Source organism: Mastomys coucha, unplaced genomic scaffold (assembly GCF_008632895.1).
Source record: "Mastomys coucha isolate ucsf_1 unplaced genomic scaffold, UCSF_Mcou_1 pScaffold15, whole genome shotgun sequence".
NCBI classification, from domain to species: domain Eukaryota; kingdom Metazoa; phylum Chordata; class Mammalia; order Rodentia; family Muridae; genus Mastomys; species Mastomys coucha.
This window is the reverse complement of record NW_022196897.1, coordinates 15,311,107-15,335,862: the sequence shown is the minus strand read 5'-3', so window position 1 is coordinate 15,335,862 and position 24,756 is coordinate 15,311,107. Positions and strand designations below refer to the sequence as shown.

At 50.5% G+C, this 24,756-nt stretch overlaps 1 protein-coding gene across 7 annotated transcripts in view; it reads left to right on the top strand.

Moving 5' to 3' along the window:
• Brd3 (bromodomain containing 3) overlaps window positions 1-24,756 on the top strand; it is a 57,660-nt gene that overhangs the window by 17,215 nt on the left and 15,689 nt on the right. For 2 of the 7 annotated variants that reach the window (XM_031369496.1, XM_031369491.1), the window contains exons 1-4: window positions 10,757-10,908; window positions 22,211-22,518; window positions 23,402-23,539; window positions 24,382-24,529. In XM_031369496.1, the coding sequence (XP_031225356.1) occupies window positions 22,306-22,518; window positions 23,402-23,539; window positions 24,382-24,529 (499 nt within the window). In that variant the 5' untranslated portion in view covers window positions 10,757-10,908; window positions 22,211-22,305. Of the gene's footprint in view, window positions 1-10,756; window positions 10,909-11,091; window positions 11,345-21,815; window positions 22,082-22,210; window positions 22,519-23,401; window positions 23,540-24,381; window positions 24,530-24,756 lie in introns of those variants that run through there. The other 5 variants (XM_031369492.1, XM_031369495.1, XM_031369497.1 and 2 more) reach the window with 4 other exon arrangements.

Genomic DNA, 24,756 nt, shown 5'->3' with positions numbered 1-24,756 from the left:
GAGAGAGAGAGAGAGAGAGAGAGAGAGAGAGAGAATGAGAGTGTCTTAACTGTCTCAACCCCCTAATTATTTCAACTTGACATCATTTCTCCACCTCTGAAAATGCAGACTCTCTGGGCTTTAAAGGAACTTGAGCAACAATGGTTTCCACACCAGTAGAGGTATTGCTGAACCTCAGGGTTAGACTGCACAGATCCACAGGGCTGTCAGTGATCACCCCTGCAAAAGCCACACCCATGCACCCTAGCCCAAGGCTGGCTTCAGCTACTCCTGATATTTTCCCTCCAGCTTGGCCCACTGAGTGACAGGCAGACACAGGGCAGGCCACAGAGCCTGCAGCAGCCCTTGAACCTTGCAGGTGACACATGTCACAAGTCCACACCTGTGGATGCAGGGATCTGCAATGGGTGAGCATTGGGAAGGTGGGATGCATGCAAACTGCAGGCCAGTGTGCTGCTCAAGCTTTCATGGATGACAATATACCCGAGAAACAAGAAGGAGGGACTTGTCTGGCTTATGGTTTAACTGTGGTGGCTTAGTCTTATCACACTGAGCCTAAGATGAGCCAGAAACAACATGGCGGGAGAGTGGCAGACAGACAGGAAGAGCCTGGGAGAATAATACTCCCTCCCGCCCCCAGGTGCACACTTCCTTCAACTAGGCACTACCACCAAAAATCCTGCTGGCTCCCAATATCCCATCATTTCCCAAAATACAAATCCAGATGTCAACCTGATAACCAGAACCTCTGAGGGGACACCTTTAGGCGTGTCTGTAAGGGTCACATTGGGTTAGCTGAGATGGGACCAGTGTCCACAGACTGAATAAAACCAAGAATGGGAGCACAGAGGCCCAGCTCATCTCTCTCTGCTTCCTGTCTGTGGATGTCCTGTGCTCAGCTGCCTCATGTCTCATCCCTGGACCCCACATGGTGGACGGAGAGAACCAACTCCTACAGATTGTCCTCTGACCTCCACAAGTGCGTCATAAGATCCTTGTGGGAATGTAGAACAAAGAAAAAATTAACTTCAAAAGTTTGTGTCTTTCATCTTTTGCTGTTGAATTACATTTTAATTTGTAATTTTGTTTCTTCCAGACAGGATTTCTCTGTGTAGCCATAGCTATCCTGGAACTCACACTAGGTAGACCAGGGTAACCTTGAACTAGGATCTGTCTGCTTCTGCCTGAGTGCTGGGGTTAAAGACATACCTCTAGTGATTTTTTTTTTTTAATTTATAATTTAGGCACTGTGTGTGTGTGTGTGTGTGTGTGTGTGTATATATGTATATATATATGTATATATATATGTTTTTGAAAAGGACACAACAAAATACAGGACTCCCTGAAACAGTTATTTGATCTTTCTTTTCTCTTTTCTCTATTTTTTTCAAGACAGGTCACATTTATTGTCCTGGAACTCACCATATAGTACAAACTGGCCTCAAACTCTTAGAGAATCACCTGCCTCTGCTTCCTGCATGCAGGGATTAAATGTGTGTATCACTACACTCAGAGATTGTTTTAAAGATTGCTTTTACATTAGTATGTATGAGTGTTTGCCTACATATATGTTAACTGCACTACAATGCATGACCAGCACCCGCAGAGGCCAGGAGAGGGCTCCGGATCCCTTGGAGCTAGAGACAGTTGTGAGTCAGTGTGTGAGTGCTGGAACCAAACTTGGGTGCTCTTAACCAGTGAACCATTGCTCCAGCCCCAGCTGTTTATTCTTCAGTGAAAGGATGGTTTGCCTGGGGTAGAGAGACATCCTGAGCATCTCCCATGGCATTTTTTGGAAATGGAGCAGCAAAGCACAAATATGCGATAATCTATCAAAGAATTTTAGCAGTTTCTCTTTTTGCCTGTTTTGTAAAAAACACTGTTTTGTAAAAAAGTCACAGCTGCCTTTTGTGGAAAAAGGGTTTATTACAAATTATTCTACTCCAATAAAAACCACAGGACAGTTTTGAGTCCATTTGTCTAGCTGCAAAGCTCAGGGACAGAATGAGGTCCACAGAGACAGAACAACACCTAACAACAGAACCCCTCAAATGAAGACAAAGTCCCTGGATGAAAAGTTGAAGCACATGATGCTAAGTACAAGTTCACTGTTTGTGTTGGCCACATGATAAGCAGGTGACTTAACACCTCTGTGGCTGATGCCTTCCTCTAGAATACAGATAAGAGCCACTATAATGGTTGGGTTGGCTGACATGCTTGGGTCTTTAGGGTCCACATGACTGGAGGCTGAAGCCAAAGCAGACCTGCTCACCTGCAGGCCCTGGGAAGCTGCTGCCCTGCTCTTGCTCAGTCACTCACCCAGGCCACAAGCCCTTTGGTCAATTTTGCATCTTCCTAGTGTTTTTTTTTTAGACCAGGCTGGCCTCGAAGAAAATCCACCCGCCTCTGCTTCCCAAGTGCTGGGACTAAAGGCGTGTGCCACCACTGCCCGGCCTTCCTAGTGTTTTCAAGGTCTTCCTACTTTGGAATTGGGAATTTAGCTCAGTGGCAGAATGCTTGCCTAGTAAGTTCAAGGCTCTGGGTTCCATCTTCAGCCTCAAAAGAAAAAATAGCAAAGATTTTACATTAATCTCAGCATGCTTATATTGGTTCTGGCCACCTAGTGGTATTCCTTTGTTTGTTTGTTTGTTTTTGAGACAGTGTCTGTTTGTGTAGCCCTGGCTGTCCCTGAAACTTGCTCTGCATCTCTGCATACCAGGGCTGGCCTGAACTCAGATAATTTTACCTCTGCCTCCCAAGTGCTGGAATCAAAAGCATGCCACACATCTGCCCAGCTGAAATCCTGTCTTCAAAAAAAAAAAGACAAAAACAACAACAAAAAACAAATACCACCATACACACACACACACAAAACCAATCCATAAGCCAGGCAGTGGTGGGCAGTGGTGGTGCATGCCTTTAATCCCAGCACTTGGGAGGCAGAGGCAGGTGGATTTCTGAGTTCGAGACCAGCCTGGTCTACAGAGTGAGTTCCAGGATAGCTAGGGCTACACAGAGAAACCCTGTCTCGAAAAACAAAAAAAAAAAAAAACAAAAAAAACAAAAAAAAAAGCCAACCCATAACACACAGAGTTGGAGAGATAGTTCAGTGGTTAAGAGCGCTGGCTGCTTTTCCAGAGGACCTGGGTTTAACTTCTAGTACCCACATGTTAGCTAGCAAGGAATCCAATGCTCTCGTCTGGCCTCATTCACAGAAACCATGCACACGTGTGGTATATAGACAAATACACAAGCAAAATACTCATATGCAGCTGGCCTGGGCATAGTGGCCTACATCTTTAATTCCAGTGCTAGGGAGGCAGAGGCAGGCAGATCCCTGAGTTTGATCCCAACCTGGTCTATAGAGAGAATTCCAGAAGAGCCAGGGATACACAGAGAAATCCTGTCCAGAAAACAAACAAACAAAAACTTCACACACAAAACAGTAACAAACAAACAAACAACAAAAGCAAAAACCCATACTCACAGATCTCACTAGAACCCAGAGGTTCCACCCCTCTATGTCCAACAGAGAGCATCCTGATAACTTGGAATCCCTTCTCCACATCAAGCCGATACCCGATTCCAAAGCACATCCCTATGCTTTCACCTTTGAACCTGGGGTCCTCAAGTCCATGAACACAACCTGGCCGAGGACAGATGATGCAACAAGTTACACCGACTGTGAGTCAATTCACTTACAGAAAGCAAACAAAACCCTAGCTTAAAGATTTCTTTTTGTGCTGTGCAATTGGAGGTAGAGGTAGGTGAATCTCTTAAGTTCAACACAGGCAGAACTACACAGAGAAATCTTGTCTTGAAAAAAAGAAAGAGAGAAAGAAAGAAAGAGAGAAAGGAAGAAAGAAAGAAAGAAAGAAAGAAAGAGATTTACTTTTTAAAGGCTGGGTGTGAGTGTTGAGGCCAACAGAGTCTACACAGTGAGTTCCAGGACAGCCAGGGCTACATTGAGAAACCCTGTCTAAAAAACCAAAACAAAGCAAAAGACAAAACAAACAGAACCTCCAGCTTCTCCTGAAACAAGTTCCAGTGGTCCTCAGAGCCGGACAGCTCCTGATCCCCCTACCTGCAGCCTAAAGCATAAAAAAAAAAATCTCACCCAGCTCGAAGGTGGGCTTCCTCCTCCTTCATGTCAGAGGGGTTGCTGCTCTTTCCTCTGTGAGCTCCCACGGGGGCTGGCTCCTTGGCAGGGTGAGTGGAGATGGAGGCAGTGTCTGCTCGATGATCCATGATTCATCCCCCTCTCCTGTCTATGAGGCTCCCCTTGTGAAAGCAGTTCTCTCCAAAGGGGCAGCTCCTGCATCCTCCATGGAAATCCCTGTGCCTCCTTGCTCATGGCCTGGCGGCCTGGCCCTGGCAGGGTGAATTGGTTTCTGCTTCTTTTCTTCACTCCTCCCCCTGTACTCACTGGGAATAACAGGTTAATCCCGAATCCCTGTGGCAGGGCTTAATGATCTTTCTCTCAGATTGCTTAACATTCCCCCTATATTCTTGAATACACTTGAGGCAATGGATATGGTTGCAGTTAGAGCCCAAAGGGGGTTAGCTTTCTCATAGACCACTTCACTCAACTCTGGCACATTTTTCTCCTTACTGAGCTGCCTCAGAAAAAAAAAATCAAGCTCTTTGGGTGCTGGGCTGAACACTATAATTTTATCATCTGCACAATTCACAAATCCTTTTTTCCTATTTCTTTTTTTTTTCCTTTTTTGTTTTTTGTTTTTTGTTTTTTCGAGACAGGGTTTCTCTGTGTAGTCCTGGCTGTCCTGGAACTTACTCTGTAGACCAGGCTGGCCTTGAACTCAGAAATCCGCCTGCCTCTGCCTCCCAAGTGCTGGGATTAAAGGCCTACGCCACCACGCCCCCTATTTCTTTTTTTTTCTTTAAGATTTATTTACTTATTTTATGTATGTGAGTACACTGTAGCTGTGCAGATGGTTGTGAGCCTTCATCTGGTTGTTGGGAATTTCGTTTTTAGGACCTCTGCTCCCTCTGGTCAAGCCCTGCTCACTGTGATTGGCCTTGCTTGCTCCAGTCCAAAGATTTATTTATTATTATACATAAGTACATTGTAGCTGTCTTCAGATGCACCAGAGGGTGTCAGATCTCATTATGGGTGGTTGTGAGCGACCATGTGGTTGCTAGGATTTGAACTCAGGACCTTCGGAAGAGCAGTCAGTGCTCTTACCCGCTGAGCCATCTCGCCAACCCCAAATGGTAGCCCAGGCGGGCCTCAAACTCGTGATCCTCCTGCCTCTGCCTCCTTCAGCAAATCCTACCCGCGTACACCACCACGACCAGCTTCCTATTTCTTTTACGCCTTTTAAAATTGTTTATTTCCTAATTATGTCTATGTGTGCCTGTATGTGGGCATGTGCATGTTGAGTTGGGATGCACATGGAGGCCAGAAGCATCAGCTCCCTGTGGAGCTAGGCTTACATGGAGTGGAGTGGGTGGGGCGTTGCCTGGTAAATGATGGGAATGGGACCCTGCTTCTCTGCAAGAGCTGAGGCATCTCCCCAGCCTGCTGGCCTGTGGCCTATTTTCCTTCCCTCCCTCTCTTCTTGCTTGCTTGCTTGCTTTTCCAGTGTCTCCCTATGTAGACCAGGCTGGCCTGGAGCTCACAGACTCCTACCTCCCTTTCCCTCCTGAATGCTGGGATTAAAGGCATATGCCACAAAGCTTGGCTGACTAATTCAGCTCTTTAAAGATCCCGTCTTCAAATTTACTTACATCTGAGGTATTGAGGGCTAAAACTTCAATACAGGAATTTTGGGGTTCACAGTTCAGCTGTAACTTGATTATGTAGGTTTTATTCCTTTCATTCCTGATTATGAAGGGTGGCATTGATTACATTTAATATGTTGAACTGTCTGTCATTGCTGGGTAAGTCCCATTGGGTCACTTCTGTGATCCTGTTAATATATTAGTGGATGGAATTTATTTATCTTTAGTTGAAAATCTTATTTTTTCCCATCTTTTGTGTGGTACTGAAGATTGAACCAAGGCAATCTCCCCCTATCCCCTCTCTCCCTTTCTCTTCTTCCCTCCTCCCCTTCCCAAGACAGGGTTTCTCTGTATAACAACCTTGGCTGTCTAAACTTATTCAGTACTTCCCTGAATTTAGGAAATGAGAAGGGGGGTTGAGGAGGGAGTAGAGACAGAGAAAGGTGGGACACGGGGGCCGGGGGCGGCACAGGGAGGCTGCCAGGAACATTTAGAGAGAGAGGAGGGAGGGCAATGGGGAGAGAAGGGACAGAGAAGTTAAGAGAGGAAGAGCCCCTGAATTCTTTCTTCTCTATTCTGTAGGCAGTGAATGTGTATGGTGTGTGGACATTGCCCCTAGAGCCTGTACACACTAGGCAAGAGTTCTACCATAGAGTTGGCCCCTTTGCCAACCTGCTTTTTCACTTTTCATTTTTATTTTACATGTATGGGTGTTTTGCTTGCATGTATATCTGTGCACCTTGCATATGTCTGGTATCCCCAGAGGCCAGAAGAGGGCATGAGACAGTTGTGAGCTACCACATGGATACTGGGATGGAGACCCAGGTCTTCTGTATAGTCCTGGCTGTCCTGGAACTCACTCTGTAGACCAGGCTGGCCTCAAACTCAGAAATCCACCTGCCTCTGCCTCCCAAGTGCTGGGACTAAAGGTGTGCGCCACCACTGCCCGGCTGTTTGTTTGTTTTCATACAGGGTTTCTCTCTGTTTCCCTGGCTGTCCTGGAACTCACTTTGTACACGAGGCTGGCCTCCAAGTCAGATCTTCCTGCCTCCCTCCTGAGTGAAAGGCCCCCACACTGGCTCTTCTTATTTTTTTCTTTTCTTTTTTTTAAGATTTATTTATTTATTTTAAGTATATGAGTACATACTGTAGCTGTACAGATAGTTGTGAGCCTTCATCTGGTTGTTGGGAATTGACTTTTAGGATCTCTGCTCATTTCAGTCTTGCTCTGGCCCAAAAGATTTTTTCATTATTATAAATAAGTACACTGTAGCTGTCTTCAAACATACCAGAAGAGGGCGTCGGATCTCATTACGGATGGTTGTGAACCACCATGTGGTTGCTGGGATTTGAACTCAGGGCCTTTGGAAGAGCAGTCCATGCTCTTACCCACTGAGCCATCTCAGCAGCCTGGCTCTTCTTATTTTTGAGACAAAGTCTCACTAGGTCAAGCAATTTGGCCTTGAACTCTGCAGCCCAGACAAGTCTTGCAATCCTTCTGCCTCAACTTCCCAAGGGGGAGGATGACAGGCACATACTATGGGCTCAGCTTGATTCCGTGTTTTTAAAGGGCCTTTGGTATTGGGTTTGTATGAATGACTTTCTATTTGGGGACAGGAAAGGGGAAAGAGATACAGCTCAGTTCCCAGCTCGATTCCCTTGGGGCTGCCTTTTGTGAAAGAAGCATTTGTTTCCTCCTGGTGACAGTTTATCTCCTCAAGGTCAAGCTGCAAGTGGAGTTTGCAGATGAAATCCGTTCCCTCCCACCAGAGCTCAGCTGCCAATGTCACCTCACTGTCCTATTTGCTTCCACTGTTACATGGGCATAGCGATCACCACCTCAGAAAACGGAGAGAGGGCTCAGCAGTTAAGAAAGCTCGATCCTCTTGAAGAGGATTGAGCTTGGGTTTCCAGTACCCACATGCTGGCTCACAACCACCTGTAACTTTAGTTCCAGGGGATCAGGTGCTCTCTTCTGAGTTCTCTGGGCACCAGACATGCACATACTGCGCATATACACAGGCAGGCAAAAGATCCACACAGAGAAACAAAGATTTCTTTCTTTTTCTTTTGAGACAGGCTTTCTCTGTGTAGCCCTGGCTGTCTTGGAACTCACTCTGTAGACCAGGCTGGCCTTGAACTCTGATCTACCTGCCTCTGCCTCCGAGTGCTGGCATCAACTGCATGCACCACAAAGCCTGGCCTGAAAAATCAATGTTAAAAATAAAAACAAAACCAAAACATCTCTAAGATTCACATAGTGCCTGGCATACCTCAAGCTGCCAGGGAATGACCAAGTTGTTAGGAGCTCTCAGCTCCTCTCTAGATACTGTAATGTAAGGGCAGGCTGACTGAAGTGGGGAGCAGAAGCTATGGAGTATGGCATGAGCAGAGTGGAGAAGGTGTGCAGGCGGAGGCTAGGGTACGGAAGTGGATATTAATTCTTCCAACAGTTAAGAGTACCTACTAGGTGTCATGAGCTATCGAAGGCCTTAGAGGTACAAAAGAGGATAGACCAGGGCCACAAGGAACAAGACAAGGAGGTAGAGAGATGGGACGGAGAAGGAAAGGCAGGCAAAGGCCCGATGTGCCTCAGACCTGTCTCACCCTACACAAACTCTCCAGAAGCTGGAAAGTCATGGCCTATCTTTATACTCTTGACAGGAGAGGAAACATGCTAGTGAGATGGGTTCACTTAAGGCTCAACTTTGTTGGTGGTGGGGACAGCCAGGGAACCCAGAATTCCCCCAACCCCCATGCTCATGGACTCTGGGAAGCGGCCTCAGCACTGGCTCTGGGAATGGCCAGCTCAGGGCTCTGGAACTCAGATTAGCTCTTTTCCATTCTCACACGGCTTAATCTCTTACAGACTCAGAGAGGACCAGGAGAGGTGCTCCCTTAAGGCCTTTGGGACACTTGAACAGGAGGGTAGTGTGGTGAGGAGATGCCAAGTGAAATTCTTGTGAACTCCTAGGGGTATCTCAATGAGAGGTCAGATGCCAACACAGACATGGCAGACAGCCTCAAGAAGCCTGGCACATGGCCCCACTGTCCTACAAGGCCAAGCCTTGTTGCAGATCTTTTCGGATGGGGGCTTGGAAGGTATACGATAGAATCTTTAAAATTTATTTGAAAGATTGACTTCACATTATGTGGGTGTCCTACTTTTACCAGTTGTTTATGTAAGAACGCTGTGTGCATACCTGCTACCCATGGTCTTCAGAAGAGGGTCTTAGATACCATGGGACTAGAAACTAACATGTAGGTATTGGGAATTGAACCCAGGTCCTCTGCAAGAGCAATAGGTTCTCTTGAGTACACTGCCACTGCTTTAGCCCCAAGGGGTCTTTTAAACTGGTGAGTCACTAGGCGGATGAGAGATAACTCAGGCAGTCAAGGAACTTGTGTCTGAGCCTGATTCCAGTTCAATCTCCAGGACTCATGTGGTAGAAGGAGAGTACCATCAGCTCTCACATTGTCCTTTAATTTCCACATGTGCTCTGTGGCACAAGTAAACATACACACACACACACACACAGAGTTTTCTGGTTTTTGTTTGAAAAGTTAAGTGGCAAATTCCTTGTCCTAGTAGTAGCCAGAGTGCTCAGTGTGTCCAGAAAGGTGAGATCCAGATGGCAGGGATGAGAATAGAACCTCCAAGGTGATTGCAGTTCTGCAAGGTCCCAGTCATGGGCTGAGGAGCCTGGGGTCAAGAGTTGAAGGACTGACTAACTTAGAGCCTCCCAGGTCATGCTTTCCTATCCTGTGTCCAGTCTGCAACTAAAAAGCAGGGCTTCTTTGCAGTGGCCACCTTGCCCCAGGGTGTGAGAAACACTCATGTTGTAGGCCAAAGAGGCAACAAGGAGAACCTGGAGAGGTTCCAGCTTGTCCTCAAATCTCTTTCCAAGGACCTCTTGTCTATGAGTTCTGAGACCTAGGATGTCACTTTGCCTTCTTGAGTCTGTTTCATCTTCGGGTACAGAACATTTTTGCTGTGTATGTGTGTGTGTGTTTGTGTGGTATTTAATACCATAACCACCTGTGCATTTCCTGCATGCAGCAAAGTGCCTGCTCAACCATAAATAAACTCAGTGCACCAGGGTCTTGGAATAGGTCCCAGCTCACACCAGGAATTGGAACCCTGCACTGGCAGGTTCAGCGGGCACTGATGGAAAAATTTGTGACTTTCTTGTTGGGGTCTAACACGCACCCACCTTAAGTTACAGCTGGATAAAAATTGACCAACATAGGCACTGTTGTAATTTTCACCAAAACCAAGATCTGAAGCATGACCGCGACCAAACTCTTTCAAACGCAGAAAAAAGGGCGGGACTTATCTCGCTCCTGTCTTTCCATAGGCACATGGGAACACACTAAGGCTCCGGAGAGGGAAAGTCGGCTGGCACAGCCTGGAGCATCCCTTACTGGTGTCTAGCTTTGAAGAATTGGCGTTTTTCCAGCACCACTGTCCAGGTCTTTCTCGAAGTCCCCTGGTCTTCAACCCGCCCCAGGGTGTCGGGGCGGGATTGATCTCGGCTCCTCCCTGCCAAGGACCGCCCTGCGCGCGCCCTCGCCAGGCTAATTAGGCACGCGGTTTGTTTACAAACATGGGCTCCGGGCCGCTGCGCGCCGCCCCGCTTGTGAGCGTTCGGGGTTTGAGGGAGGCCTCGGGGTGTCCGGGTAGTGACCCCAGGGTGCTAACTGCGTTCCCGCCTTTCCCACGCTTTCCTAGGCTTCTGTAAATCTGCCCACCAGTTCTTATTCCCTGCGTGTGGCTGAGAACGCAAGAGTAAAGGCGCGCGGGCAGGCCAGGGTTCCTGCGTCGCCTCGGGTCCTGGCGGGCAACCTCTGAGCCCCGCCCCCACGCGCCCCTAGGCCGGGCCCGCTGGCTGCCAGGTCGGCGGAGCGGGCGGCCGGGGGCGCGCGGGGCGGGGCACGGCGTGGCGCCTGCGGGGCCGGGACATGTAGTCCGTGCGCCTCGGCCTCCCCTGGGCGGCCCTGGCGCGAGCCCGGGCGCGGACTACGACTCCCGCCAGGCGCCGCGGCGTAGCGCATGAGCCCTGTACAGCTCCGGCGCGTCTATTATGCTGCCGGGGCCGGCGAGCCAAAGAGGAGCCGGCCGCGCGGGCCGGGAGCAGACGGCGCTGGAGCCGCCTAGGCCAAGTACGCCTTTTTCTTGCTTCCTTGTACACTCGGGGCGGCGGGGGTGGAGGCGGGGGCGACGGCGGGCCAGGCTGAGAGAAGGCGGCCCGGAGCGCATGGTGCAGGCCTCCCGCGCGTCTCGAAGCCCGGAGCTCCGGGCCGCCGCCTTTGTGCGCGGCCGCGATGCAACAAAGCGCGGCGGCCGTCTGTCCGGGGTCGCTGCGACTGCGCGGGCTTCGCTGCCCTCCGCCTTACGCTCTGCGCCCGCGGCTTGCCGCTCGCCTCGGGCCGGACTGGGAGGCGTCGCCTTGGTCGGAGCGCCCAGCCTGGATTTGGCACAGCCCGCGCTCTCTGCGCCAGCCCTCCCTCACGGAAGGGATTTTTTTTTTTCCTTTCCCCTTTTCCTCTGCCCGCCATCTTCCGAAGGGGACTGCCGGAGGACGCGCGGCGCGGGAAGGTGCGCGCGGTGTGCCCAGGGTCGCTCCGGCGCCACTTAGGGCGGATCGTCGCGGGGCAGGCCAGGCTGGGCCTGGACACCTCACAAGCCTTGCAAGTGGGGCAAGCGGCGGCGTGGCTTGGGGGGCGGCGGCTGCCTTTGCAGAGTTATGGCCCGGGAGACGACTTTGAGCGCTTACGAGTTACTGGATTATAGCAGCCAGGCCAGGAGGAAACCCAGTTCGCGTTTTGAAATCAGCCTGAACGAGTACTTAATCCGGGCGAGGTCGAGTCGGATTGAGGTGGGAGGGGTGGGATGCACATCTTTTTTTTACTTCGTGTATAACACGCAAGCTAGTTGGGTGAGGAATGCACACCCCAAAGCCTCTCGTATGTAAGGTTCTTGAAGATTCCCGGTGAAAAATCCTGGCGGCTTGGGGAAGTTCTTTCCACCAGTTGCTGCGACGGGGGCAGGGCTAACGAGGAAGCCATAAACAGTCTTCTTGCCCTGGGGGGGAGGTGGTGGTGGTAGTGGTAAGGATCGGGAAGGGGGCTCACTGGGAGCCGGGTGGGAGCATACCTTGTGTGAGTTCATACTTTAGGGCTCAATCCTAAGGCTCTGCCCTTTACAATTTTGATCGGGAGCCTTCTGTCTGAAATAAGTGCACAGCTGGTGTTTCTGTACCTTAAACTTCTTAACTGTAGAAGTTTGTGTCTCTGAGGTCATTCATGTGTTCTTCAGTGGCTGACATGGGACTGCGTGCAGGAAGAGAAATGAGTGAAGGAATTGCAAGGGCTCAGGTCCTGTCCCCCTTCCTGTCGAGGACAAGCTGGTTGTTGTCACCCCCCCCTTTTGTTATTTTGTTTTGTACTTCTAGGTATCGTGCATTATGGGGTGGGGGTGTGGGGGGTGTCCCTGAAGAGAGCTGAGATCTCTACTCTGCTTCTTGAAATGAGTTTCTCACCAGCTTTCCAGGGTCCAGGAAAGGAAGGACTCCAAGGATCAAGCCCCTAGCCCCAGTGACCTTTTTTGAGTGTGTCCCTGAGTGTGGCCTCTCATTCGCAAATAGAGGCCTGTTTGCTGTTTGTTCTGTCTGAGGCCTTGATGTGCACTGTTGGCTGTAGATCAGGAGAGGTGAGGCACAAGCTTGACAGTTCAGGGTGTGGGGGTAATTTCTTCCTGGTCTTGCTTATAAACTCTGGGTCCACTGCTTTAGCAAGGCATCTGGAATCTGTGGAGATACAGTCTGAGCTCCACATCTGGGAGATTCAGGAGAGAGGCATTGAAAAGCTTTTGAGGGTGGATGACCGGGGGTGTGCCAGTTCATTCATTTCTCTCTCTCTCTCTCTCTCTCTCTCTCTCTCTCTCTCTCTCTCTCTCTCTATCTATATATGTATATATATACTGTTATATTTTTTGGAGGTGCCAGGTTTACTTTCACAAAGAGTAACTGGTTTCTTTCCACAGTGCAGTATCCTGTTTTGGAAATGAACTTTGAATAAAGGATGGAACTTGTAAAAGTGCCCTCTCTCCCTTAGAAGTGCCCTCTCTCCCTTAGACTGGTGAAAATGGGGAGTGCTAAAAGGGAAGGCACTGCCTGGCTTTCTTCTGCTCTGGCTTCTGTAAGCCTGGAGCTGTGCCCCCAGGGGCTCTTGAGGTTACCTTGTCCACTTCCTGGTTTACTGGGGCAGAGCCTTCCCAGGGGAGGGTGACCCAAGGTCACAAATGGAACCAAGCTCCCCACTGTTCAGATAAGTGCAGGGCTGAGGGGGTACTCAGATCTCACCTCAGAAGGAAGAGCCACAGGGAACAGTGGAGAGACAGGATCCAGTGGAGACCTCTCCATGCTTCAGAAGGTAATATGAAGTTAAGAAAGCAGTACTCCTTCCTATGGAAGCCTTGAAGCTTAGGGGTCCTCACAGAGTATCTCCTGCACCTGGGGGCTGCTGTTTGCAGTACATTTTGACATGTGGTGCCCTTTCCATCTATTTGTGGTTCCTGCTGCTCTGTGGGACACCCAGCTATCTTAGTGTTGGTGGGTTCTCTTGCAGGGGAAAGTGTTCCATTGTGAGTGCTCACAAGCTGGTAGTCTGTAGGCCTCTTGGTTGAAGTAGATCTGAGTACCTGTTGTGTATGTGGCTCAGGCTTTGGTTCTGGCAGTTCAGTACTGTTGGCTCTTATCTGTGTCTCCATATGGCCTGATGACCTTGAACTGGAGATACATTTTTGGGGACACCCTCCCTTCTCCCTGCATTAGGCCCAGAGCCCCACAGAGACTATCCGATCCTAACAAGATGTTGAGGACTAGAGAAGGAGGGGCTTCCAGCTGTCACATGATGCTGGGATGCCCAAGGGTCCCTGAGTAACTCCCAGTGGCATTGGAAGTTGGGCTTCCTGACCCTTGTCTGGGCATTTCCAGAAATCATACCCAGACACTGTGTGTTACCTATAGAGGAGGATCCTGGTGGGACGTGTAGTCAGAGGTGGAGGGGACATTTGAGTCACAGGCATTAAACCACAGGTGTGGGATAGCCTCAGCTATCTTCTGTGAGTTTTGCTTGTATAATTCTACCTGTGATAATCTGCTTGGGTGCAGTTGCAGTAGCCACTGTCTATGTCTCTGGTATGCCCTGTAGCATATGGCAGAAAGAAGCGGAGTTGACTGAGCTCTGCAGGTAATGTCTTCCCCTGGACAGTGCAGCCTGATAGACTAAGGGTAAGGTGGGTTACTACTCGGCCCCTGGCTACCCACTAAATACAGCTCTGGAGAGCTGACCCAGGTTACCGGAGCCAGGGCAGATGCAGAACACTGGACTCAGGAAGCAGGTGCCCTTGTGGTGCTCAGCATTCTTAGCTCTGCCTCAGTCTGGTTTTGGTAGGCGTGGAGCCTGTCTTTAGTGGTTCTGAGGACAGGGCAGGGTGGTACCCCTGGGTTCCTGGCCCTCTGACCACCTGACCCTTGCCGTCTCCCAGGCCACCATGTTTCTCAGCCTTCCTTCCCATGTGGTCTAATGAAACGGGTTGCTCAGGGCCTCCAGGTTGGATGAGGGAGGCACTTGGGGTGACACTTGGGAGTAAGGGCGGATTGAGGCTGTGGCCTTCTCTTGCTCTTGGCTGACTGACACCTGCTGGGTGGGTGGTAGATGGGAAGAGGTGGAGTTGAGCTGCTGGGCTGTGAATAGTTGCATTGACCTTCCTATCCTAGCTCCTGATCATGCCCTGGGAGGGGGGTGGTGTTCAGAGAGGAGGTGAAAAAGACAAGGTGGCAACCCTTGGGGACTTTAGTTGATTGCACTTGTAAATCAGGCCTTGAGTTGCTTTTTTGTTGAGCAGCCCAACAGGAGAGTGTTTTTTCCGTGCTGCCCAGCTTTGCTCTGCAGTGTTGCTCTTCAATGTAGTATCAGGCTTCCTGAGCCTTAGTGCATGTTGGCCGTTTGAGGGGCTCCCTGCAAAGATACTGGGACTCACTGTAAGTCCAAGGTGCATGATCCACCTTCCCTCTGCAGGTTAAATGTCTTTAGGAGAGCGTGGGTGTAGGATGGCCGTGCTGTGGTGCTTCAGAGGCCGTTCTGGAGGCCACAGTCTCCAGATGAAGAGCAGCTTAGTTTCCTTGGGTGGACTGCTGGGGTATGAGGCAACAAGGCCTAAGAGCCTGGGGCCATGGTGACAGTTGGAAGTCAGCAGTGTGGTGACTGGTGACAGCTGCAGCCACTGAGCCTTGTGTGCCTTTCTATAGGACAGCCATGGGTTCAACAGAGCTGAGTCTCCTGCCAGACAGGGCCAGGCAGCTGTTAGAAGCAGGTGTGATATGACCAGGGTGAGCTTGGGGTGCTGGCTAGGGCTCCCTAGCTATGAAGGACAGGCACTGCCACTCAAAAGAGTCCCCAGTGGAGAGGGAGGCCCCATATAGGTCCCTGTCTGCCTTGAGGCCCAAGCCATGCTCTTCTCCAGCCCTCACTGTAATGAGCAGTTGGCTCTGTCTGTCACAGAAGCTGGCCTAGCCCTAGCAAATCTGTTTCCCCAGGCTTGGAGGGTCAACACTAGGGTGGCCCTTCCCAGGGCACTCAGCTGGTAGGCTCAGCAGCCTGCAGCGATGTTGAGAGTTCTGTGGGGACAGTGGTGAATCTAGGTAGATGGTTCTGTTGGAGCCTGGTTCTGGCTCCTCCTGCCTGGGCCACAATAGGTCTCTATTGTCCACATCTGAGGTGGCTCCTTGCCTACCTTAGGGGTGGAGCTCATGGGATGCCCACCAATGTATTGAGATTAGCAGCAAGAACCTGGGGCTAAACTTGGACTACTAGGGTCCCAGGGACTCAGAAACCCAGTGTAAGGAGGGACCCATCAATATAGGGTCCTCCAGCCCTATGGTGGTGACTCCAGGGGAATGAGAAGACTAGGCATGGAGATATGGTGAGCTTAAGTGTGTTGAAGTGAACTCTTGCTTATTACAAAAACAGCCTCTTTTTGTGAGTAGGGATGGAGACTGACTATGCAGAGCCCTAGACTGACTATGCAGAGCCCTAGCTGTCCTAGAACTTGCTACGTAGTCCAGGCTGGCCTCAAATTCATAGAGATCCTCCTGCCTCTGCCTCTGTCTCCTGAATGAGAAAGCCTCTTTAAGGCATCTTGAGGCTGGTGGAACAGTATGTGATCAGCTAAGGCTATACTTTTGAGTCCTCTATTGAGATGTGGGCATACCCTGGATTGCTTTCTTTCTATCCTGATGACCTATGCAGCCACGTCAACTCCTCCATTATCTGTATCTGTGCTGCGGCCTCTTCCCTGAACATGCCTGGGGCCACTTTTTGCAGATCTCAGATGTCCCCAGCTGGAAGTCCTTAGCATGGCCCCCTGCCTCTCCACAACTTAGGCCTTCTGGAGTCTCTGGGAGCTGGAATGGCCCTGCTCCTTCCTGACTGTCCCACACACATGGCCAGGGCAGCCTTCCCTTCCCTGGGACATAGCCCTCGCAGCTTGCCTTGAAGCTCAGAGTAAAGGCTTCTTCCCTGGGTCCTAAGAAAGGCTTCCCAGGCTAGCTATGCTTCCAAAGTTTGGTAGTTGTCCAGTGGCTGGTCTGACCCAGGGTTAGCATAGGGAAAGGCACTGTGTGCTGGGGTGAGTAACTATGGAGCTGGCCTTTGCCAAGCCTGAAGGCTGGGTTCTAGTAGGTGCTGGCCCTCATGTCCCTTCTGTCTAGTAGTGCTTGCTTGGCGTGAAGAGAATGGGGAGACCTGAGCCCCACGGCTTGTAGGTTGACAAGAGAAGGCTCTGAAGTTGCATTGAACTTACTGGGTGTTTTCCATGGTGATAAAATTGCAGGTTCCTCCTACTTCCTCTGTATCTGTCCAGGGCCCCCGAGCCTTGGCCTCTCACCTTTGCTGACTTGTCCTTTGGACTTAAAGGCTGGATTTCTGCTTTCATTCTTAGGCCTGGGGAGGGGGGAGGTGGCCTGCCTGAAGCCATGCAGTGAGTCTGGGAAATCTGCACGACTAAGGCCTTCCCCTCCTGTCTCTCTGTCCTGAATGGGTTTGTAGGGAGAGTGAATGAAGAGTTGAGACTTTAGGCCTTTCTTGCTTTTCCTTGGTGTGGTGAGGAGGCTGTCATCAGTGTAGGGCATGAATTGGTCCCACACTTTCTGGGTGGCCCCCTGAAGCTTTCAGGTGTTCTTCCATAATCTCAATAGAGACTTACTCCAGGTTTCCTCTGGTATTTGTGGGTCTCTGTGGTCTGTCTGAGTTTCCACATTGGGTGGTTTCACATCCTCTTGAGGCTAATACCTCCTCAGATGGACTTTCACACACAACTTGCCTGAGGTCTTGCCCACGGTATGAATCTTGTGCTGTCCTGGAGGCCTAAGTAAGGGGATTCCAGGGCTCTGTAGAGAAGTCAGACTCTGCTGAGTGGCGGGCGTGGGGAAGTGGACCTCAGTGAGGGTCTAACCCTTGTTTAGCCTGTGAGATACAGGCTTCATCTCTGTTGTGCCTGGCTGCAGCAGTTGCTATGACTATTAGTGACATTCTGCAGCTTCTGAAGGCCAGCCCTTAGAGGGCTTGCAGCTTCTGTGTCCTGGCTTTGTCAGGATCAGCAGCAGACAGGAGGGTGGCCCCTGGGGGTTGCTGCAGTAAAGAGCTGTCTGGCATTCATTGGCTGTCAGTGGGGCTGGGTGGTCAATGCCTGCCCTACCGACTAGCTCCTTTCCTGTGTGAGGCTCTGCCATCCTGTGTGTGCACCTCTTTGGACTGGCATCTAGAAGGTTGGTTTCCGGATCTATGGGCACCAAATGTGCAGGACCATCTATCTGCACCTCAACCACAGAGCAACCCCAAGGCAGCCTGGGGCCCCTCATGCTTTTTCTGGAGGCAGGTGGGGCTCAGGAGAGATTTCGTGGGTTAGAAATGTGTGTAGCCCTGAAGTCTCTTTAGTACTCTTCCTTAACTCCAATCCCAGCTAGCCTATCTGAGGCCATTGGTCCCTGCCACAGCTTTTGGAAGGATGTGGTCCTCGGGTCTCACTGTTGCTGGTGGGGAAGGAGGAGACTCCATCTGTACAGATTTGTAGGTTGGGGAAGTACGATTTGTCCAGACCCCCATTTGTTGTCGTCTTCTTCCATCATGCCATCAGGCTCCAGACACTTTCATGGAATGTGCTGTGCAAGCCTCCTAAAAGATAAGGAGCATGTGCCTCTCCAGTAAGGGTTTTCAGCAAACATGTCCAAGGCGCATGCTCAGTCCTATGGGCTCAGTCCTGAGTGGCACATCTTAACCTAAGCCTGGTTCCTGAATTACAGAATGGAGCCTGGAGGTCTAAGCGAGGGGATCCAGAGTCCTGTGGGAAAGTCAGCCCTGGGTACCACAACCTTCCTCCTGCAAGGTCACTGTCCTTATTCGAAAGCTCTTAGCAACAGGCCCTTGACTATTTGACCTTCCCCAAGCATGGGGTGATGTTGGATTAGGGTGTTCCCCTTAGGCCTGGGGCTAGGGATCTGCATAGGAGGGACTCTCATCCCTATAGAGTACTGTGTCCACTGGTTTGGCAGTCAAAACATGTGACCCAATAAGAGGTAGATCATAGGATCAGCCAGCCTGAGCTACATAGTGAGTTCCAGACCAGCCTGAGCTGTAGAGTGAAACTGTCTTGAGCCAAAACAAAAAAGGAAGGAAGGGATGCCTCTGACCTTCATGCTTGTGAACATTGCAGAGGTATGTCCATCAGTGAGATAGAAGGCCCCAGACATGGTCTTCTTGTTGGCATTTCTAGTTGCCGTGACTCCCCTCCCTGCCAGTCTTAGAGACTGGGCTTTTAGGGTTCCACTGAAGCGCCTCCTCGTATTGATGGGAGTCTGCATATCTGAGTACTCTGGTGTGTCACTGACTGTGCCTGCAGCAGGCCCTGACAGTCTGTCTCTGCTGTACTTTTTGGAAGCCTCAGCTGCTTTCCAAGCCTTCACCCTGATAAACAGCTTGGGTCCACCATGGCATCAGAAGGCTGCTTCTCTTCTGGGTGGTGGCCTTTGTTCACACCTTTAATCCCAGCATTTGTTAGGCAGAGTCTGAGTTTGAGGTCTGCCTGGCTTACAGAGCCAGTTCTAGGCTACACAGAGAAGCCATGTCTTGAAAACACATACAGAGAGAGGGGTTGGGGAAAGGGAGGGGAAAGGGGTAAGGTGAGGAAGGGGAGAGAGCTTGAGCAAGCAAGCTGCTTCTCCCATGGGAGATGGCTTTCAAGGAAATCCATGACTCTCCTTTCTTCTGGGGTTCTGGTGTCTGGTTCACTCAGCACTGCTGTCTGGTTGGTTGAGGGCTGTTAGGCATTGGTGGGGAAAGGTCAGGCCAAGCTTACAGTGGTCCCTGAGCGTGCTTTGAAGGGGAGTATGTGGACATCTGATTTAGTCCCTAGGGATGGTAGTATACCAGGGAGCTTAGGTGCTTTAATGGTTGAGATCCTATCTCTTAGCCTCTGTCTCTGGTGGTTCTGGGAACTAGGCAGCTGGGCTCTCCCATCTTCCCTAAACTGCACCCTGCTGTCACCCTGCTTGTCTCCATCTCAGGCATTAAGACATTGTCAGGAGGTGGGTTCTAGGACCTGGATATAGAAAGGACTGTGACCATCTGCCTTCCTCAGAGGAGGCCTTTCTGCATCCTCAAGAGTCTTTTCAGTGTCATGGGTCCCCCAGGTCAGAATCAGTCTCATGTCCCAGCTCCCCAGACCCACACAGCAGGACCAGCCTTTGTTCCTAGGAATCTCATAAACTGTATGAGAGCATCAGCTTCTACTCCTACACTGGTCATGGGCAGCTTGTGCTCCCTGAGCCCTGAGTGCTTAACTCCAGGCTGATAGCCCCATGGGAGATAAAGGACACACCATGAAGCTTTCAGGTAGCAAGGATGAATTACAACATCCCCCCTGCAACCTCCTGCTGTTTTAGGGTTCAGTAAGTTCCAAGGAGGCCTTGAGAGTACTGATGAAAGCCAATGGGGCTACAGCAGCTACACTTTCCAGGGCCCTGTCACCTCAGGTTCTGCTGGTTAGTGTGGAGTTAGGAGGGTTTTGAGCCTACAAGTGGTGTGATCCATTTTAACAGGGCTACCTCTTTTGTGTAGGGCAGGACAGTCTGATGAGCCCAGTGAGAAGTGTGGAGGGAGAAACTGACATCCTGGTGGGTAGACAGCCCAGGCTTATACCTTGGTAGCCTTTGGTCTCTAGGGGAAGGCAGCGTGGCCACTGAGGCTGCTTGCCCCCTGGGGCTGTGTGTGCCAGGTGTGGAGATGCTAGGGCCTGTGAAGTGGTATACTGTGGGTGCCCAGGATACCTGGAGAGTCTCAGTGCAGATACAACTGGCACCCCAGATGCTCAGAAGCACTTACTGGATGCAGGGTGGTCAGTAAGAGTGGCTTGGCTGCTGACACATGTCTGATGTACCCTGAGCTTCGGTGGAGGGAGTGGAACCTGCTGAGAGTAGATGACACCAAATGTTTAGCAGTCAGCCTTCTCCAAAAGAGCTTCAGATTGCAGCGTTATAGTCTTTGTGGGGAGACTTTAAGGGTCCCTCAAGTGCTCTGAGAAGTGCTGGTCCTGGAGTAGACTGGACATCTCACCTCTGGGTGTCCCCTTGAACCAATGCAGCATGATAAACAGAAGCACATAGGAAAAGTCTGGAAGATACCAGGTTCACAGATAGGCACAAGGCCCCACGTGCAGTGTGGGGCTCGTGCTAGGCCTTCACCAGTGGAAGTGGGTCCATAGTATATACACAGTGCTGCCCAGCTTCCTCCTTGGGAGATAGCTGCTAAGCTCTTGCAACTGTCCTAGGGACAGATCTTACTGAGCGCATCAAAGGAGTGAAAAAGGGACAAGCAGATACAGAAAATAGCTGGAAGTCAGGTGGGCTGGGCTCTTTGAGGGAGAAGCTGCAGCACCCTGGAAGGTCAGTATGTTTGTTGTATAGTTGAACAGGCAGGTGGGGTTATTGCAAACAGCTCCACATGTAGGCAGGGCTTATGCTATACAGCTAGGTCAAGGAGACCGGTTTAGTTGCTGTAAGAGAGTGACTTTAGTTCGTAACTGTCTGGGGGAGGAAGTTCTGTGCACACACGGACCAGAAGAAGATTTTGCTGTTCCTTTCAGAGTCTCACCCCTGGGAATGGGTAGGGCTTTGTCATTCCTCCATGAGCCTTAAGCTGTGGTTGTGCCTGTGTCAACAGCACACACACTTTTTCTTTTTTTTAAAGATTTATTTATTATTATATCTAAGTACACTGTAGCTGTCTTCAGACACACCAGAAGAGGGCATCAGAACTCATTACGGATGGTTGTGAGCCACCATGTGGTTGCTGGGATTTGAACTCAGGACCTCTGGAAGAGCAATCAGTGCTCTTAACCACTGAGGCATCTCTCCAGCCCCAGCACACACATTTACTCAGGGTTTCTATTACTTCCCACAGACGGCAAGGGATTTGAATGTCGGAGTAAGGTTGTATGTTCCTGTATGGCACCCCTGCTGTACCCCTGACAGCATGTCCTTCCCGTAAAGTCAGTCTTACTTCATGCTCCCTCTACTTTACAGCACTCTCACTGTAGAGTTTGTGCTGCGTGGTGCCCCCGCATTGGTGCTGGGCAGCAGGGGACACCATGCAGTGGAGGTGCACTAGGAGAGTTCTAGCAGGGCTCTGTGGAGCAGGGATACCCTGCATACTACCAGGACTGCCCATTACCCTTGCTTTTCTGATGGTCCTGGCTTTTCAGGGATTTGCAGAACTGTCTTGAACAGTTCTGTATGTGGCCAGCATTTCTGACATCTAGACTAGACTAGATTGTGAAGTGGTAGAATGTATCATGTTCAGGGACTGAACACACAGGTGGGATACAGAAGAGGACGGCAGGTTGGGGTCACCCTCTTTCACCATTCTGATTGGATGAGGGACAGGCATGTCACAGCCAGCCACCATCACAAACCCCAGCTGGTTCTCCTGGTTACGTTAGAACCTCATGCCATGCCCTGCTCAGGGCCCCAACTCTTTGTGCTAGGTTTAAGTCTGCAAACTTCAATTTTTGCTCATCTCTCAGCTAAGCTGTTGGATACATGTTGTTCTCTGAGCCTGAATTGTTCAAAACATTGTCACAGCCAAGTAGTTGAGGATCTGGTAGAATTGAGCTAGTCTCAGTCATTCAGGTTGCTGGGAGCTGAAAGTGACTTGGTCCTTCGTATTCTCCCCACCCCCTTTTCTGGGAGCTGGTGGCTCATGTTTGCATTTTTCCCAGGTAGAAGAGCCGTGGCTAGGGTGGCTCTGAAGAGTGCCACAGCTACACATGAAGGTGGTAGGGAAGGCTGTGTCCTTGCTCAGGTGCAGGCTCTGGAGTGATAGATTCCTTCTCTGCTTTCTTCTGCAGGTGCCTGATTGGGTCCAGAAATGGGATGCCAAGCCTTCACGAGGAGCGCCACTTTGAGCTGCTGGTGTGACAGCAAGTGACTAAGCTGCCAGAGAATGTCCACTACTACAGCGGCTGCCCCCACGGGGATCCCGGCAGTCCCGGGCCCCGTGAACCCTCCCCCACCAGAGGTCTCCAACCCCAGCAAGCCCGGCCGAAAGACTAACCAACTGCAGTACATGCAGAATGTAGTGGTGAAGACACTCTGGAAACATCAGTTCGCCTGGCCTTTCTACCAGCCTGTGGATGCAATCAAGCTGAACCTGCCTGTGAGTGGCCCTTAGCCCACTCCTGGAAATCCTGCCCAAAGGTGGTGTCTGAGATATAACAGGTGCTGCCCGTGCCTCAGAAGCCAGTGGTCTGGCAAGGTGGTTGCCCCTAGTACAAGAAATGGGGAGAACCTATGGCCTCCATGGTGAAAGAATACAAGGAAGGAGCTAGAGTAGTGGGTCTCAGCCTGTGGGTTGGAACCCTTTTTGGGGGCAAACAACCCTTTCACAGGGGTTACCAGAAAGCACAGATTTTCACACTATGGTTCATAATAGCAAAATCTTAGCTGTGAGGTAGCATGGAAAATGATTTTATGGTTCGGGAGGGTCACACAATATGAGGTGCTGTATTAAAGGGTCACAGCATTAGGAAGGTTGAGAAGCACTGGGCTGGAGGATGTTGGGCTTGGAGCAGAGGACCACTCAAGTCTTTATTTTAGGCACTAGGGTCTCTGCCTCTGGCCACTTGCCATGCTTACAGTCAAATCTTCCAGATGATGTTCCCTTCAGTGCACACTCAGGTTTATCTGAATACAAATGGACATATCTGAACAGCTGTAGTGAGAAGCCCTGTACAGGCACTTTATACCTTTGCTTCTGTGCACTCTTTGGTCCCTGGACACCTGTAGGTTTAGAATCAGAGGGACTTTGACTCTTTCTGCATGTGGACCAGCTCAGGCTCTGCCCCAGCTGGAAAAACCTATGGAGACAGGTTTGGCAGGAGTTTGCCAAAGAGGACTGGTCAAGAGTCTCCTTAGACCACATAGCCCACCCACTCTCAGGCCCCTGGGACCCAGCTGTCGTGGGAGGACTTTGCTGTTCTTGGGAAGTGTGAGAATAACATTGGCTGTATGAGTAACACCTCTGAACATCTCTTTCCTAGGATTATCATAAAATAATAAAAAACCCAATGGACATGGGGACTATCAAGAAGAGACTAGAAAATAATTATTATTGGAGTGCCAGTGAGTGTATGCAGGACTTCAACACCATGTTTACAAACTGTTATATTTATAATAAGGTGAGACACAAGATGAGGGGCCCCAAAGCTGCTTGAGGGAACAATTCAGCACTGGGGGACTTGGGTCCATGGCATGACTGTGGTGCCCTGTGAGCCCAGGCCCTCTGCCACAGTTCTTAGGCTCACAGGAGGTGAACCCTGGCATTCTTTTGGTCAATGAGTTCCTGTGCCATTTTAATGGTCTGCTGGGGGTCAGTGGAAACTGGACAGCTTTCAGAGGACACTTGACATGGCCCACAGGCTCTGTCCTGAGTCCTTGGTCCCCAACCTTAGGAAGCCTGAGGGTGCAAAGGGAGGGGTCCAGCCTGCCATTAAGAGGAGAGGTGGTCAAGTAGGCTGTGACCTGTGGGCAGCCTCCCAGGGTGTTACACCAAGCACTGTGACTTGGGAATTCTGCAGAGTGGTCAGTGTTAGAACAAAGTCACAGGGGATTTGGTCTTTTAGCTTCGTGAATGCAGGAAAGGGGTTAGTGTCACTTCGTGGCATCTTCTTTTTTTTTTTGGTTTGGTTTTTGTTTGTTTGTTTTTCGAGACAGGGTTTCTCTGTATAGTCCTGGCTGTCCTAGAACACACTCTGTAGACCAGACTGGCCTCAAACTCAGAAATCCGCCTGCCTCTGCCTCCCAAGTGCTGGGATTAAAGGCGTGCGCCACCACCGCCTGGCGAGAAAGCTGTTTTTTATACTTTGCATTCTCAGATTTTCCACATTGAAAAATAATCTTGTCCTCCCTCCACAACAAGTCTCAACAACATTTAGTGCTTTCTTGAACTACAACCCACAATATTGTTTTGCAAGTGCACAACTCCTTTCCCAGTGAGTGACCTGGGTTCTCTTGTCTTCAGCCCACAGATGATATAGTGCTAATGGCCCAGGCCTTAGAGAAAATATTTCTGCAGAAAGTGGCCCAGATGCCTCAGGAGGAAGTTGAACTATTGCCCCCTGCTCCAAAGGGCAAAGGCCGGAAGCCAGCTGCAGGAGCCCAAAATGCAGGTAAAAGGAGGCAGGCAGGGAGGGAGGGAGCACAGCTTCCCTGCTGAGGCCGACAGTGGAGAGGGCTTGCTGGGACTCCTTTGATCCCTCTAAGTTTTGACTGTTGTCTTACAGGTAGGACAGGTGTGATGAGCTAGACAGGTGGTGGGTCTTAGCTGTGTCAGAGAGGTGGCCTGCCTGGGCCAGAGAGGATATTTCTGTAGCTGCTGTCACACGTCTGTTTGTCC